The 18,024-nt window shown below is 33.0% G+C and overlaps 1 protein-coding gene across 5 annotated transcripts; it reads right to left on the bottom strand.

The window, feature by feature from the left end:
* Nucleotides 1–342: 342 nt before the first annotated feature.
* LOC105129234 (serine/threonine-protein kinase 4 homolog A-like) lies at nt 343–11,394 on the bottom strand. Of its 5 annotated transcripts, XM_011031211.1 has the most exons (22): nt 11,099–11,394; nt 10,536–10,815; nt 9,482–9,538; nt 8,723–8,750; nt 8,523–8,645; nt 8,222–8,333; nt 8,067–8,104; nt 7,859–7,912; nt 7,049–7,117; nt 6,804–6,920; nt 6,628–6,696; nt 4,250–4,329; nt 3,809–3,934; nt 3,637–3,733; nt 3,457–3,534; nt 2,961–3,053; nt 2,692–2,859; nt 2,082–2,212; nt 1,855–1,987; nt 1,062–1,183; nt 768–950; nt 343–681 (listed from the first exon to the last, which is right to left on the bottom strand). In XM_011031211.1, the coding sequence occupies exons 2-22, from the start codon at nt 10,628–10,630 to the stop codon at nt 660–662; spliced, it is 1,995 nt and encodes a 664-aa protein (XP_011029513.1). In that variant the 5' UTR covers nt 10,631–10,815; nt 11,099–11,394; the 3' UTR covers nt 343–659. The 5 variants fall into 5 exon arrangements, with proteins under 5 accessions (XP_011029513.1, XP_011029509.1, XP_011029512.1 ...); XM_011031207.1 differs by having other exon boundaries at nt 3,457–3,733; XM_011031210.1 differs by having other exon boundaries at nt 1,855–1,984; nt 3,457–3,733.
* Nucleotides 11,395–18,024: the final 6,630 nt, after the last annotated feature.

The following is an 18,024-nucleotide window of genomic DNA, read 5'->3' as shown; positions in this document are numbered from 1 at the left end:
AATTTTCAATTACCCTGGCAACAAAAGATGAAATAAAAAATAAGTTGATGAAAAAATAAATAAACAAACTTGCTGGACCTATGAACTTCAAGACTGGCATATTAACTATTAGCTATAAAGTTCAAGCGAGTGATATTTTCATTGTAGCAATCCATGGTGAATTCTATTTTCATTGTAGAATCTGTAGATCGCTCTGGTCTTTTGCTGAAGTAAAAGTGATCTCTGCAGTTCGAATGAATATTTATGTTTGAACAATCCAGCATCATTCCCTTGAAAGAATGATTTGAAGGGAAGACAGATGTGCAAGCTTTTAGCATCCAAAGCAAGCACGAGAGAAATGGATAGAAAACTAAACCGTTACTCAAGATTTGGGACAATTTATACCAGAATGTAATAACAAATACAATAAATGTTCTTAAATTACACTGCTAATTAATATAACAAAAGCAACCCCGCCCCTAATTAGACAGCAGTTATGCTGCTACAACTGATAGACCCTGAAAAGGGCAAGTAAACATAAGAAAAAATTATTATTATAAATGCACAATTTCTTACAATGATATGTACATCAAATCTGAAAGAATGCGTAAACAGGTAACACACTACAAAAAGAAAGATGATGCACTCAGCCACCCTCCAAGCTCTTCCTCTTCAAATTTTCAAGAACTTTGTCCTTGCCATCTGCATATGAAAAAAAAGGTTCATCCACCACTCTGCATGTCCATAAAAACCATTAAACATGTACCGAAAAAATAAAATAAACCAACCTTGAGAGCAGAAACCTCGCAAGCGGGCTTAAATTGGCATTTGAATTAAATTCCTTGGTCGGTTGCTTTTTCCTATTGTCAGCTTCTGTATTTGCATTTTGGGTTTCTTCTGAGACTGTCTTCCCCTTGCTTAAGAGGCGAGCTGCAAGCTCCTGCAGATCTTTCAGTGAAGATTCTTTCGAACTGCAGAAATCACTTTTACTTTAGCAAATTTGAACTAAGAATTGTCACTGTTAACTAATACTAACACATTAAGAGCTGTATTCTCTGGGGGTTCAGGAGAGAATTTTGAACCTTGCCAATCGCTGAAGCAAACTTCTGACCAATATATCACAAGATCCAGGCTTTATGCGCTCCATATTTACAAGTGAATTTGTTACTGCATGCACAACTGATCCTGCTGAATCAGCAACAGCCTACATCATGCAGTTCACACTATTAGAGATTAAACAGATGAAGCTGAAATCAGCAATGAAACTTAAAAATAAACATGTGGATTGTTCGTGGAGCTTGAATCAAAGATTTCTGAACTGCAGCAAGCACCTAGCACACTCAAAACTTTTATCACTAGAAAATATAAGAATTATATGCAATAGCATGCCAATACACCAAAAAGATGAGAAAAACCTAACATATTCCCACAATTTCTAAAAGGCACATGAATGAACAAGAGGAAGGAAAGGGAAAATGATAGCACAAGCTAGTAAGCATGGGAAATCACAACATAAATTTTTTTTTTTACCAAATGCAGAAGACCAGAGCAATCTACAGATTCTCGTAGCACAAAATCATTTTATGAGCTAGAAAAGCAAGCTGATCAATTTTGTTGTATGAAATTAATTAAGGAAAAGCAAACCAGATTCTTCATGTTTCATACAATAATTGGTGGATGAAAGAAATGATCTGAAGACCCATACTGACCACAGCCAGTGCCCCATTCTTTGCAATTCATTTTGTTGTTAGAAAGGAACTTTGTAATCAACTTATACACCTTGGGAACCAACTTGTATTTCATGAAATGACTACATTACATCACCTATGTCATGCAAATCTGTAAACTGATACATAGAATCAATTGGTTGCTCACCTCTTTTAAGGATGGGATAAGCAAAACTGACAAAGGTGCTGACGATGATGCTATTCTAGCACTTTCTTCATCATCGCTTGCTTGGCGTGATCTTGAAAAAGCTTTTGGCACAGCAGAGTATTCACGAGAACTTCTGAGGTGGAAGTGTTGACCTTCAGAAATTTACAAAAAACTTCTTTTCTTTTTATGCAGGCAGAATGATTACCACATGTTAAAGTATAATGTACCTGGACGAATCAGAGCTGTTAGTCAATGTCTCTCTTCTTCTGCTCTCCAGCCCATCGCCATTATTCTTGTTTGGAACAAACCTTTCTCTAGTATTTCCTTTCCTCAACCCTCCTTGAAATGCAGCCCTTGCCTGCATAGACATGTCAATCAAAGAAGCTTCTCAACACAAGCAAACTCAGATTCCAGATCAGAATCTCCAAATGAACATGAAATTGTCAAAAGAAGGAAAGGTCAAGAATAGGGAAAAAAAATGATTTGACCAAAATCATGTTCATGTGGAGATTCTGACGGTCAAAAATAGGAAAGGTCAAGAATCTGTCAAAAATGAAAAGCAAAAATATGATTTGAGCAAAAGCTTGAGGAAAGATCCAGCAACAAAATCTTCAAGACAGGTTGGGGCAGACAATCCAATTTTATATGAGAAAATAAAACAAAACAAAAACAAGCAACATAGGAAGTAGTAAGATTGATTCAGGCATGATAGTGAGTACAGTAGAAAAACACAAAATAACAATTCAAGACCAGTTCAGAAGGATCTGATGATTAATGGGCGATAATTAAAAGCTGCCTAATGAAATTAGCAATTCAAAATAAAACAACCGCAATAACCTCAGCAAGATTTAGAGCACTGTCCTCTAGTGAGGCACGTGAAGTTCTCTCTTGCATTCCTAATCTGGATTTAGGAGTCCGAGGAGAATCAGATTCATCATGTTGACCATAGAAAACAACTGTTCCACTGGTAGAAGCATCTTCAAAAGAAGCATAAGAGCTACTAGACTGCACAAAATATAAAAATCTGATAAAATAAAAGGGCTGCACAGGGAATGCAAATACACATTATACAACTCAATTTCCAAACACGTTGACAGAAATCATACCGCATTGCTTTGATCCCGAAATATGGCAGAAGACTGAGATCCTTTAGGAGTATGGATGACAACAGTTCCTGATCCACTTGCGGACAAATCATCCTGGAAATTGAGCACTTCAGCCAACATTAGAAGTTTGATTTAGAGAATTCCAGGTAGTTGAATTTCTGTGGCTATAATTGCCAAGCAATTAAGCACCCTGTTAAATTCCTACCAGGTCAGCAGTAGATTGGAACAAAACATTTAGGCATTACTTCTATTAAATTATAGCGTGAGTGGCTTGTGGAAACATTCCAGAAGAATGCCATGCCTTGTGCCTAGGCATATCAATTTTCCCAATCATGTTGATGTTGGCCGCTATTATTTGAATATTACTGATTTCTTAATTGATTTTTTTTTTAAAAAAAAAAAAAGATTTAGAGAACCATATCTTCATTCTCAGCCCACAAAACACAGGTGAAAATTTCACTCTTGATATAATTTATGATAAGAGAGATAAACTTACATCATCAAGTGAGTTATTTTGACGATCATCGTGATATGGATCCCTAGCATCTTTACCAAAGGATAAATCTAGTGATTCCTGAAGTGCATTTCCAGATGCAGACAACAAATGATTACCACTCTCTGAAGCTCTTCTTTGGGTATCCTTATTGTATGAAATATCTGTTTTCTTTTCTCTAACCTGCGGTGGTCTTGCAGCACTTCTAACTGTTCCTGTAGCCTGTGATCCACCAATGCTGAAGTCCCATCCAGCATTTTTGAAGGGTTTTCCCTGGCCACTGCAAATTAAACCAGTCCATTAGAATAAATACATGCACTATGAAGACAACAAATAATAAAGAAATGAAATCAACCTGATTCGAACAGTTCCATCAGCCTTTATGTCTCTTGCCACCTTCACGGTATCAGATCCCTCCCCTATTCCTTTACGGCCATTGCTGGGGATTTCTGCATCCTTTATTTGGTACTTTGGGCGCTCTCTATCAGGATGAAAACAAGAATGTAATTATCATGCTAACTTATGTAACAAAGTTGTATCCTGTTTAGCATTTTTCAATATTAAAAAAAAAAAAACATTAGGAATTGTTACAGGAAACAATGCCCGAGACAAGATTAAGCACATTTCAAGATCCCTCGTGAAACCTCATATAATCAATGGGGCACCATCTCAATATCTATAATAGAGGGAGAGAAAAAAAAAGGGAGGGGGGGGGAGAGAAGAAGGAAAAAGGAAAAACTTTGGAAACCAAATTAGTTTTAGTGGGAGTGTAATGGACAAAAGCAAAATATCACACCTTATTCTTTCCAGAAGCCTTGGGCTCTTTCTAGCATTTCTAATAAACCGGTGCTTAAGAAGATCCTTAGCATTTGGCCTCTGAAATTTAATAAAAGGTAATTCAAAATACAAGAAAGCAAATAAAGGTTCAGCCAACAACAGAAATGTTAAATTCACATTACCATATCAACTAAAGTGTATCAGAACATTCAGATACATGGATTAAAAAAGGAAAAAAGAAACAGTGAGACAAGATAAAATTCATACCACCTCAAGAAAGCCAAGCATCAGCTTCAAGGGAAAAATGACAGATAAGAATCTCAATCACAACATACCATCAAATTGCTTCCAAAACTCTCAAATTTATTGGAGTATCGAGTAAGGCTTTTTATGCTAATAAAATTAAGAAACAAAAGCAAAACTCATCTCATTGGGTTGGGGTACAAAGCAAGCAAACCAATCCTTGTATAACTCAAGGTAATTGAGTGCACGGACACCAAACAAAAAGCATCTACTAGTGCTAATAGATACTTCACCGATGTGTCAAAATAAAAAAAAAAGGTCTCAGAACAGAAGAGCAGCATCTAGGTGGCATAAATTTCTACTTTCTAGTCAGTTAACATTCCTTTGGAAAATCTGACATCATGGAAGGATTCTTATTTGCAGATCCTCGTACCCATCCAGGTGGATTATGATTCTAAGAAAATCTTGTCATAGGACAGAATGGACAATGATTCATCCAAAAACATACCATGCACATCAACCACCAAAATTTAGCTAAATTCTAAATGGTATGACTGCACAAACCCATAATTTTTCATCCAAAAATCCTATATGGCATGATAAAGAAAAACTTCCCAGACAAACAGAGTTTTGATCAGAGCACTTATGCTGGGTATTTAATCAAATTGGCCAAAAGAATTCTTATAACCATTTCAGTCAAATAGTTCCAGGCACCCCAGGTAGTCCACACTAACAAACCTGTCTACAGCAGGTTGAATATTATATCAGAGAAAATTGTGTTGAATAAAGCCACATGGAAATTAAACTGTCCCGATCACTTTTGAAATGATTCATATTCAGCATAATTCAGCTGACTATCTGATTGATGGATGAAATTCTACCCCTACAAGGCTTTGCTTGCATAAAGCTGTGAAAACAGGATCCTTTTCAACAACATTTACAATGGTCAAAATTCTTCTCCTAATCATATGGAATGAAACAGATAGGAGAACAGTTGAATGGTACATTGTAATCACCAAAAAAACAAGGAGCTGCTAAACAGGCAGCAAGAGCCATGAAAACAAAGAAAAAAATAAATTGTGACCCCCCTAAGTAAGCATAATTTTGAAAGGAATGCTGCAATTAGAGATGATAGAGACGCAATGATAAGTCAATTTAGTTCAGTGTTCTGACAAACTCGCTTTTTCAGTCCTCAAGGAGCATAAATTCTGATGGCAGGTGAGAAAATCTTCACTCAAACAAATCACTGAGTGGAACAAGGGATCTCCACTCAAAATATGAACACAAACCCAACAAAGCAATTCATAGGATCACATCAACGAATTAGATTCAAAAACTCAATAAAAAACTGAACTGCAAGCACTATATCTGTTATATTAATTTTTTTTTTCTGATAAATGAATTTGAGAAAACATGCTGCATTCACAAAAGAGCCCCACTGTCTCCTCCCCTTGTTTTAACTTCCCTGTCTCTCATGAAATAAGTGGACCATCAGCTATGAAATTTAGTTGTAAATTTTGCAGCTCTTATTAGTTAATTTGGAACACAGCCAAAAAAAATTTCTCGTTCATTCAACATCCAAAAATAGAATAAAATTGACCTCATTCTTAAGAACAATGCTAAATGAATTTAGTACAAAAATCCAAATCAAGTACAAATCCAAACTCCAAATTTTCATCTTTCCAAGGTTACGGTTGTGGGGACTAGTATCAGAAGTTCTACAAGGCTACATGGATACATTTATTTAAAATTACTGTATGATTACTAGATTTGTTTATACCATCTAGCGTGCTACATTTATAGAGCTTCTTCATCTAATAAATGGACCCCACTTTCAAAGAAATGCATTAACAGGGAAAAACTAAATGGCTTTCATTTTCATATTTGTGCCTCACGGGTCACTACACAACTCAAAGAGAACAAGATCCACTCTCTAAATATATGTTTGCTTGCTCATGCAAGCATGCGTGCACTGATTGCATGTGTGTCAAAATAAGGGAACTAAAAGCAACAAGCATGTCATGAAATTTCATTGAAAGTTGGACTTGAGCTCAACCTAGCCCTGAATAGCTAAGTACCCTGATCATAAAACCATCATATCTCCAATACTCAAAAAAAAAAAGGAAAAAAAATGCAGAGGGAATAAATACTTGCCTCGTCAGGAACTTTCTTTAAACAAGACGAGACAAAATCTTTCATAGGACGGGAAAAGTGCTCATCAAGCTGCACAACAAACACAAAATGTTGAGAATAATAATTCCATCTGTTAAATATACATTTGATCATTATAGGATCTCAAAATGACCAGTTAGAAATTAAAAAAGCAAAACCTGTGGTGGATTATCTCGAGGTATGATAAAGAGAACCCTCATAGGGTGAAGATCGGCAAGTGGAGGTTCCCCTTTTGCCATCTCAATAGCAGTTATCCCCAGAGACCAAATATCTGCCTGCATTAAGCAAGAGCTTCAGCATGGCCAAACTCAAATGTTGAGAGAGAGACAGTGAGAAACAGGAGTCATGTACAACACCAGCAAAACAAATCACAAAAAGGGGCTAAAAACTGCTTTAAAAGCACCTTCGCATCATATCCTTCTGAATTCTGAATCACCTCCGGAGCCATCCAGAATGGTGTTCCTACAAAAGTCTGTATTTGTTAACCAAATTAGCGCACTGCTTAACAAATTTTTCACTCATAATTGAATGCCAACATAAAGCAAAAAATTATTAAATGAGAAAGAGGATAGTCAGTTCCAGTCATCCAACGAGTGCTGCCAACTTGAATTGAATAATGGGAAAAGAAATGGTTAATGATAAAATATCTGCAGAAGATGAATTCCTGTCAAACTGATAGCATCTTGAATTACAAAATTTGAAAATCACAAAGACAGTCAACGGGTCTGTGGCCCAAAATGCCCATTGCAGATAAAACTTGGAATAACAACCAGAAGGGAAACCACACCACTCATTCAAACAGGAAACAATGATGATGTCTCCATCTTCTAAATTGTTACTACCTCGTTCTAAAATATAAGGCCACCAAAGAAAGCAACCGAAACAACACTTTATTTTTTTTTAACAAAAAAAGGGTTTCATTCAATTATTTCTTCTTCTTTTTTCATTTTCTATGAGTTGAACATAGATTCCAATTGTTTTAATTTGACAAATGAATTATTATCTATTACCATTTTCTTTGAAAGCCAAAAATAGTTTCCTCAGTATCACTATTTTGCAGTGGCAATTATGTGCATACTACTTTAGCAAGGAATGGGTCCTAAAATGGAGACCTGGCAATAAATAGTAAACAGAAAATCCACAAGGCATATTCCAGTAAGCAACACACTCTTTGCTAGTTGAAAAACAAAGCTTAGCAAATAAGGTGTAGTACCTTTCTCCTAGATATAGTACTTGTTAACTGAGCAGAAACACCAAAATCTGCAACCTGTCACAAGGTCACCATGGTAACTTGGAATACTAAAAGGTAAAAAGCAAATTCTGTAAATCTGCCAATTTTTACGCATATCTTCTTCTAACTCACCGCACTTCACAGATAATCAAGGGGACTTTATAAGCCTATTCAAGCAAAAAGAACATACCTTAACATCACCATTCTCGCTCAACAAAATGTTTGCAGCTGCCAAAATTTGGTGCAAAGGATGTCAGTGGACAAGCAATTTCAAGCAAGCATTGAAGTAAATGAAATTAACACGAAGGAAACAACTTAAAAGCAAGAATAAATATTTTGCAAAACCTTTAATATCTCTGTGAATTTTTTGTTCGTTGTGTAAATATTCAATAGCATGCAGCAAGTCTCGTAAAATGCAAGCAATTGACATTTCATCCAGTGGAGGACCTGATTGCAGCTGCAAGAATAAAAAATCATATTAGCATTTCAAGAATAATCATTATCTAGGAAATTATGTGGTTCAGTTATATATGAATAATACTGGACTATTACTGCTTCAACATTGCAAACAAGCATTATTGGGAATCTTGCAAAGAAAAAATTACTAGTTTCATGCAGCATGGAAATAAACAATGAAGTAACCTACTAGGTCAGCAACAGATCCACCAGCCATGTACTCCATAATTATCCATAGTTTTGTCTGGTGAAGATAGGATCCATAGTACTCAGTGATATATGGAGATCGGCACTGTTGCAAAACAGAAATTTCCTAGCAAGAAAAGTTTATTCATGAGGAAGAAAATCATTACATATAAGAAATGGATTACCCTGAATAAAAGGTAATACCTTTTGAATGTCTTCAATTTCATCCTCGCTGTAGAAGACAAAATAAAGCAAGATTTAGAAAATAGAGAGCTGTGTCATACTGTTTACAAAGCTTGCATGCTAAAATTATTTTTGGAGGAAAAATATATATCAAATAACAGTCTGTTTGCAATACAAAAAGCTTCCAACTCAAGGCATGTCATAGATGTAGTAAAAAAACTGCAGGTAACCAGTTGCCAGAGCATGTTTCATTGTTGATTCACAAATATCTTCTCTTTTTTTTTATCTGTAAATATTATGGCTAATACTAGTCTCCTTTCATGGTACATGGGAAATTGAAAAAACCCTTCAATTTCAATTGATATCATAGATGTGTTAGTTTCCCCAACCATTGATATCAACAATAGTGGCACTAATATCAGCACATGGTTAACAACCAACTGGGATCTACTTGCAAAAACAAACCCATAATCTATGGTTGCTTATAACACAGTGAATCAAGGTTCAAATGCTTTAAAACCCAGAACTTACTTGGGAGGAATTGGTCAAGTTCATTGAAGTACATCTCTTCAGTATAGTTACAGAACAATCATGAATTAGGGAATAATGAGAAACTGAGGCGTCCTTCAGTTTCTCTCAGGCCAGGAAAATATATTTTTTTTACATGCACACAGAGAGAAACCTCTGGGGCAAAGACTGGAAATCAAATATGATTAATTTTTTATTTTGATAGCAGAGAGCAGAATGAAAAAGGAAAAATAGCCATCGTTGTGTACTTACGATTCTTCCAAATCAATAACTTTGATAGCAACTTCTTTGTTAAGCTCCTTATCAAACCTGCAAATTAAAAAGGCATCAGCAGCCATGATTACATCATGTACACTCTTTAGATGGCTATTCAATTGGCAAAGCTTCATTCTGGATATACAAATAGCATGCAATAATGGCCACTAAAGGATAAAGATTCATACAACTCTCACATAACACAAGTATGGATGCATTTCAGGAACAACAATGTGTTTTAGTTTATGATAGCGCAATACTTTGATCATGTAAAGTAATTTCTATGCCATAACTAAGCATACTTTAAGAAGATGTAATATATTCAAAATGACCCAAACAGAGAACAGATTTATTGCCAAATTCTTCAATAATTCAGCTAAATCTGAATAACAGGATCGAACGAAATGGAATTTTATTTCTTCTACAGATCATGTTCCATAACACCTTGATGTAAGAATCCATTGTTCCTGTTGTCAGCAAGGACTTCATAATTTAATTTATCATCGTGATTTCCGTAGTTTCCATTATACCTAATGATAACTTCATATGTATTGTTGTGAGAAACCATTTATGAAAATAACTTAATCCTTTAGAGAGTTTTGTGTTTGATACACTTTTTTTTGTTTCATTTTCATAGGTGATTTTGACAATGCCAGAGTATGAGCTAGAATTTCCCTGGTGTAATAGGTTCCCACCACCTAAATGCTCCAATGTGGTTAAACAACTGCAGAATTGACAACTTGTGTTCCCACACAGTCTACAGTTGCATTGTACAAATTTCTAACAAGTCATGCCCTTCGAAATGCATTGAGTTTCAAACTATTATAAGCAAGATAATTGCTATCTAGTTGCTGCAAGCATAAAAAATGATCCACTTTCTAAAACCACTGTGTAATTATCGAAAACCTTTTGTCATGTTGAAACACGCTATTTCCAGAAGTACGGAACAAAGGATAATCTTACATGCAAGCATTCCCCCAATACAGAGGTAACCGACACTAGATACAATTTTTTTAAACCACGTGACACTAAACAAGAAATGAAAACTTACGCTTTATAAACATCACCGAATGATCCTCTACCGATCAACTCCAGTGAACTAAATCTAGCCCCAGCAGCCTCCATTAACCCAGCTGCATCAGCCATTTCTATGCAAAAACAAATAAGCTCTTTCTCTACACCCACTTTAAGAACACGGAGTCAAGCCAGATGCCTCCACATTATCCACATTCTCCCTAACAACAAAAAGCCCACTTTCAGTTCTCCACGGAAAAATCAAATCCCCTCAAAAGGGTCTCTATAAATGCATATCTCAGCCTCGAAAACCAACTCTGCAACACAATTCACTATAAACCCATCACAATTTAAGATCTAAAAAACAACCCAAATGGCAAATCTCTTTCAACAAGGCAATAAAGATAAATTTACACTCAAAGTAAAACATGATTTTCTTCTCTTCCTTTCTTTTCCGTTAGGTATAAGAGAGTGGACAACTGAGTGGGATATTTTTCTAAAGTGACAGCCCAACATAAATTCTAGCAGTGATAGAGAAATAACAACAACAAACAGGTAGCCTCCAAATTGGGTTTTAATAAAAAATAAAAAATTTGTTACCTTTTTGTTAATAAATCGACACAAGAACTGGACTTGGTAGCAATTATAGATCTTTCTCTCTCTAACGTGACTCTCTTCGAGATTTCAAGCAAAAAAACTCAATTTCTTGGGGCCGGCCTCTGTCTTATGAGTGCTAAAGTGTCTCTCAATGTCTCTCCTATGGGCCTCGTTGAAAGGAGGCTTTTGAGAAGAGATGCAGAGAGATGGAGGGATCGAGAAAAATGACAGACCAGTCTTTAATTTGTTTCAATGGAGGTTTCTGTTTCGTAGTGCCTATTTCACAATTTCATCGTGTTTGTTTTTCAAAGCGTAAATGGTTTATTAAAATAATATTTTTTTAGTTTTTAAAATTTATTTTAATATAATTATATTAAAATAATTAAAAATATATATATAAAAAAAAAGAACATAATTTTAATAAATATGCAGTTATAAGATGCTAGGAATTGCTTCTCTTCTTAAAAATTTATTAAAATAATTTTTTTAATTTTTAAAAATTTATTTTTAATATTATTATATCAAAAAAATATAAAAAATTAATTTTAAACAAATAAATTTAACCATTTTTATTTAAGCCACAATCCAGATACTTATATTGCTAATTTGTGTTTTAATTTTTTTATTTAGCAATAAATTTTTTACATAAAAATATTAAAAATAAATTAAAAAATATGCTTACATATAATTAAAAAAAATAAGAATTAAAATTAAAAAAATTAAAAAACTATAACAATTATAGTAAAATATAAGATGGTGAACAATACTAATATACAACAAAATGACCACACCTTGTAATGTTTTCTATAACTATAATAATAATAATAATAATAAGGTTTCTTCTCTCTTTTTCTAATAGTATTTCCTGGTTTATCACTTGAGAATTCCAGTTAATTTTGATTATAATAGAAAATATATTAATGATGTAAATATATTTAAAAAATAAAAATAAATTATAATAATTTTTTGAAACATTATAAAAAAACATTTAAAAACAAACTAATATTTAAAAAATATGAGCTAAAAAATACAAATATCATAGAGAAGATATTAATTTAATTAAAATAAAACAAATAATGAATTAATTATCAACTCGGAAAAAGTTGTTAATTTTATTTAAAAGCTGAAATAGAAAACCAATTCTTTTTCTAGAAGCAAAACACGTGATAATGCAAATATTTAACCATGACTTTTCTTTCTAATTTATATGTTTTTATTTTAAAGATTATTTTTTCTTATCATAAATGAATGATTTTTATTTTTTAAGTATATCATGCAATTATAATGTATTTATATAAAATATAAAAAATAAAGGATAAATTAGAATAATCTCTTTAAAATATTATAAAAACATAAAATAATTATATAAAAAAGGTGAAAAAATAAAAAAATCATGAAGAGTGCTAATTGAACTTTAAATAAAAAATTAATGCAAAGTAAATATATATATATATATATATATATATATATATATAATGAGGAGGATATTATTTAAAATTCTATAAAAAAATTTGGTATCAATAAAGTCTTAATAAAACAGACCGGGTATACCTATTTTTGTTTTACTTGAAAAAAGATAATATATAATATGTTGTTATATTTGTTTTTAAAATAGTGAATAAATTGCTTATAGTGGCAAGTAATATGTTGTTGAAATTAAAATCTATATTTTTAGATCTTAAAAAATTAATTTTTATCTCTTTTTAACTTGAAAACACTTTTAAAATACTATATAAATCTTTAAAAACCATTTAACAACCCTAAAATGTCTTTAAAAAAAATTAGAACCTAATATACTTTTCTCATCAAGTTTAGAGAAAACACATTCGGAAGCTCATTCGCATAAAATAAAAAAATTCATGACCAAAATGCATGTAACCAATAACTTTATCTTTCCTTCACTATTTTTCAATAATTTTCTCTTTTCTTTCTTAAACCTAGTAACTAAAAATATACAAAATAAATTTTTGAATCAAAATAATAATTCTAAAAACTTTGATATCGGTATGCATTTTCTTTATATTTTATATTATGATTTTCTATCTTTTAATTTTTTTTCTTTTTTCTACAATTTAAAATACTTATGGAATTAGGGTCATAAAAGGATTTCCCAACTTCTTTACTATTCATATGTATAATGAATATACTCTTCTTATTTTTTTTCATTTTTTTTAAATTTGATTTTCATATTTTATATAAAATTAAATACATGTAAGAAGTTGATCCAAATGTGGCCTCACATTACTTTTGTAGATTGTATTAAATGGTTAGAGAAGATGCATGATTAGTACTTAAAAGTGCATTTTTATCAAGATTTTATATCATCATTTTGCACTTGAAGTATCAATAACTCCTTAACTAAAGCATGTTTTATAATAACGTATCTAATAATATAAGATACCTTTAATTTATGGTAAATATTCATTTTAAATGCAGGCCTATCACATAAATGAAAGGATTAATTGATGACTTTAAGAACTTAAATTGCAAGGGCAAAAAGATGACCAAAATTAGAAAAGAGATGTCGGTGCAATCCAAACCGGAACACTGTTCGGTAATTGGGTCATATCTAGAGCTATATATCTCAGATTTAGGTCCAATTTATATGGATGGAAAGGTAAGACATAGGCCTACAACTTTCATATGGAGCCCAAGATCTAAAAAGGCCATTATCAAGTCCAAATTGTAGAAACAACAAAGAAGCCCGAATCTGTCTTCCAGCCCGAGCACTGTTCGGTATTTTGGCCATATCTGGAGTTCTAGAAGTCCAAATGAGCTGAAGTTTTTACACAAGAAAGCTGAGACAATTGCCTACAACTTTCATGTTTGCAACTGGCTCCAATTTTGACGTTATCAATGACGTTTTGGGCAGACAAGAGAAGATAAGGATTGTCACCAAGTCAAAAGTTGGTCACCCACTTATCAATTAGTCATCAAATCAATAGTTCCCATTTTTGGCCTATAAAAGGAGGCATTTGCCATGCATTTAGGCATCTTGGTGTCCAGATCAAGATCATGCTCTTCCTTTCTCTCTTTGTATTTTTTATGCTTTGTTTTCATTAATATTAAGTTTATGCCTTTCATTTCCTTTCCTTTACTTAGTTAACTTTTATGTTCTTATTTTGTTTATCTATTTTGCTTTCTTTCATTATGTCTAGCTAAGTTAATTATGTCAAGGTGAAAAGGTTACACTAATGGTGTAAGAATAAGTATAATGTAAACTTAATATGGACTTTAATGTTTGATACTAACATGTTTTATATTTGCTATCTTGTTCACTCTTTAATACTTTGCTTGTTAAATGACTAATCTTGATTTATGTTGTATAACACTTGGTACAACAAATGCTTGGCACTTTCATAGCCCATAATGTATGGTATAACCGACACCTGAGCTATGAAAGGAACTTGATTTGTTGTTAACATAAGTTATAATCATGAATGCTTGACGAGATTTACAAGTATTAGCATTAATTGAATAAGATGACTAATGTAATCTGTCAATGCAACAAAGATTTCATGAAAAATAAAAAATATTAAAAGATGTTCAACATCATTCAATTATCCAAAGTCCTTTTACGATGAAGGGTAATATATATGGAATGTTATGATGGGCTCATGCATCAGTGAAATCCTACTAAAATTAAATATTACCTAAGACTCCTTATATATATGAGAAATTCTACTAAAATCCTACTCAATTTTAAAGAACAATGATTATTTTTACGTGTAATACAACTTTTATTTTGTATTTATATAATATGGTTTTATTTAGTGCATTCTATTTTTAATATATTATGAGTAAGGGATTTTTCCCTTGTCATAACCCAATTCTAGATTATTCCCCTAAAATCACATTTTTTTCTTGTCATAACCCAATTCTGGATTATTCCCCTAAAATCACATTTTTTTTAAATTAAAAAATAAATAAAATAAAGGCTGCCATATTAATTTGGGTCCAATTGAAGGATTTAATTAAACGTAGGGACTTAATTATACTTTAAATGGGTCAAATTAATTTTATTTAGAGCTTAATTGGTGAAAAATTAAGTTTGAGGGCCTAATTTTAGCTTAATTGAGAAGAGTGAAATTTTAAGAGATCAAATTTAATTTTTACCAAGTTAATTGATTGAAATTATAGGCTAAATTGTAAGAAAATTGAAGTTTAGGGGTCAATTAGGGGCTAAATTAAAGAAATTCGAGACTAGAGATGATATCGCAATAGGCGTGTAACTTTGAGGTTCCAATTAAAGTTCATGAGGGCCTTAATTGAAAAATTTTAGGGCCAATTAGGGGTTCGATTAAAAGTAATTAAAAGAGGACGGACTGAAATGAATTTTGGCCAAAAATAGGATTTTGGCACTTTTCATCTTCTTTTTTAAATCTCTGAAATGGCTTATCCGGTTACCTACTTTGCAGCTGCATTCAATGTACCTAATGTCCACCAAATTTGTCAAAACTAGCACAAAACTAATAATCAGGCATTCCTCTATGTCTAGGTATGGTCGACATCGGCTCGCTGGCAAATAAACAGACATGGCACCACCCCAAAAAAGCCAACTCAGGCAGCCTACAGCTGTAGATTTGACAATTTGGCAGTGCGTCATGCTTACTTTGAGCCAACGGTTGAGATCTTTTTCATCTGAATTAAGGGCTGAAAATTTTCTCTAACGTAGACAAGATTGTTCTCTTCCACTGCATATAAATAGAGGTGGATTTGATGGCCTAAGGGAGGAAAAAATTGGATCCAAACTAAGCTAAATTACCAGCTTTTCTGGTTTCTGCACCATCCTTTCTCTTCTTTTTTTTTTCTATCAGCTGTGGCCTTCAGCCACCACCACCATCAGCTCCACCACAAGAAGCCACCAACCGACCACCTAGAGCCATCGTGAACCTTTCTCTCTCCTCTTTGCAGCCCCTTCTGTTTTCTTCTTCTTCTTTTGCTTTCTCTACCACCGGCCGCCAACTCTTCCACTATTCCTCGCAACAACTCCACCCGGGCCATCACCTCAACCTCCTAATCACATCCGTGACCGCCACTAACGGTAGTCTTCTCCTCCGCCCGCCTACAACTTCTGCAACCATCTGGTTGCATACAGAATGTGAACATTAACTATTCACGTTTCTACATAAAATAATTAACATGGGAGATGGGCCAAACTAGATTCAGCCCAAACCATATGTATGGGCTAGGTTCGGCCCACCCCAAAAGAGAAGAAAAAATATTTTGAGCCGATGTTGGCCCACCTTTTCCTTGGCCTGAGGCTGGCCTAATTAGCTGGGCCAGCCCAGCCTAGCCCATATATTTAATATTATATAATATATATTATAATATTATACAAAAAACAAAAAAAATCTAAAAAAATTTATGATTTTCTCAAATATTTTCTATCCATCTTGCATAATATCGGGTTATATATTTACACTGTAAAATACAAATCCAGTATTAAAATACCTGGTTTTCTCCTAAATATTTCAAAAAAAATTCAAAGCATTTTCAAAAAGAAAAAATTATTTTATTGCGTATGGTCAAATCCTAAAACAAAGCATTTTCAAAAAGAAAAAATTATTTTGTTGCGTATGGTCAAATCCTAAAATTTTTCTAAGCATATTTTTCATAAAAAAAAAAAACAAAAATTGCATCTTTTTCATGTTTTAAAAAAAATCCAAAAATGGATATCATAACCAGTTCATGATAATCCATTAGAATTTGGCCAAGATGTCAAAAATCTTTTTCTAAATTTTTTAGGATCCTAATGTAGACTTTGATATTTGTGGGGTGTAAAATTACATGATAAATTACACCCTCAGGTATTAAAGATACAAGGTGTGAATAAATGCAATACTAAAGTTTAGACTTTAGAACGGTTAGGATTTAACCCGACAAAGTAGAGACTCTCTCATGAAGAGAAATCCGCCTTGAGCCTTAAAAAAAACAATGAATAGAAACCTGACTTAGAAAAAGACAATCAAGCAACAATGCAACTTACCTAGGTAGGGTGCACTGGGGGTGATGTCTCTTCCCCTTGCATAACTAGTCCCTTACTTAGACTCTCACATATCATAGATTCCTAATGACCATAATACTAGGTAGCGACTCCTAAATATTAATCATAATTTTATGATTAAATCTTAAAACCATTCTTAACACACAACACCCCTTATCAGGAGGCACGACAAAAGCCTCCGCCGTCGCTAGACGACGTCGTCCCACGACACCCCTAATTATAGGGCAAACATTATGGGTTTTTTTCTTTTATATAAGAAGAACTTGGATATTATTTTCAAAGCTTTTTCTTTAAAAAATGGTAGAAAAATTATTCTCTAATGAAAAGTCACTCAATCAAGAAAATAAAAGAAAAATATCTAGAAGCCTAGCTAAAAGATCAAGTAAAAGACCTATACATAAATATGCGAGTATGAACACCTAGGTTTCATTTTACTCGATAATCTTTCTTTTATTCTATAGACATCATTTTGAGCACCTGAAATTGAACAAGTATATGTGTACAAATATATGATTTTATTAAATGTATGATTAGGTACAATCTTTATATAATGTATTCTTTCAAAAGAATATAACAATCCTCTGATTCTTTCCTTGAATTTGATGCATGGTGACTTAATTTATTTTGAGAAATCAAGCCAAGATTTATGTTTTGCAAGAATACAAATTTGGGTGTGTATTGCGAAATGAGATGTGGTGATTTGATGCATTTATGTTTTGCAAGAATACAAATTTGGGCGTGTATTGCGAAATGAGATGTTTTGCAAAGTACCTTTGATTCGTCTTTAAAGTGTTGTTAAAGAACTCTAATGGGGCGTTTAGGATTGATCTAATAGAGTTTTGTTTTTTGTAGACTTTAAGCATAAATGAAGAAGGCTTGAGAACTTTTGAGAGAGCTTATTTACTTAAAGAGAGAGAGAGAA

The sequence above is a fragment of the Populus euphratica genome, unplaced genomic scaffold, assembly GCF_000495115.2.
Source record: "Populus euphratica unplaced genomic scaffold, PopEup_1.0 scaffold86.1, whole genome shotgun sequence".
Taxonomy (NCBI): Eukaryota; Viridiplantae; Streptophyta; class Magnoliopsida; order Malpighiales; family Salicaceae; genus Populus; species Populus euphratica.
This window is presented reverse-complemented; position numbering and strand designations above follow the sequence as displayed.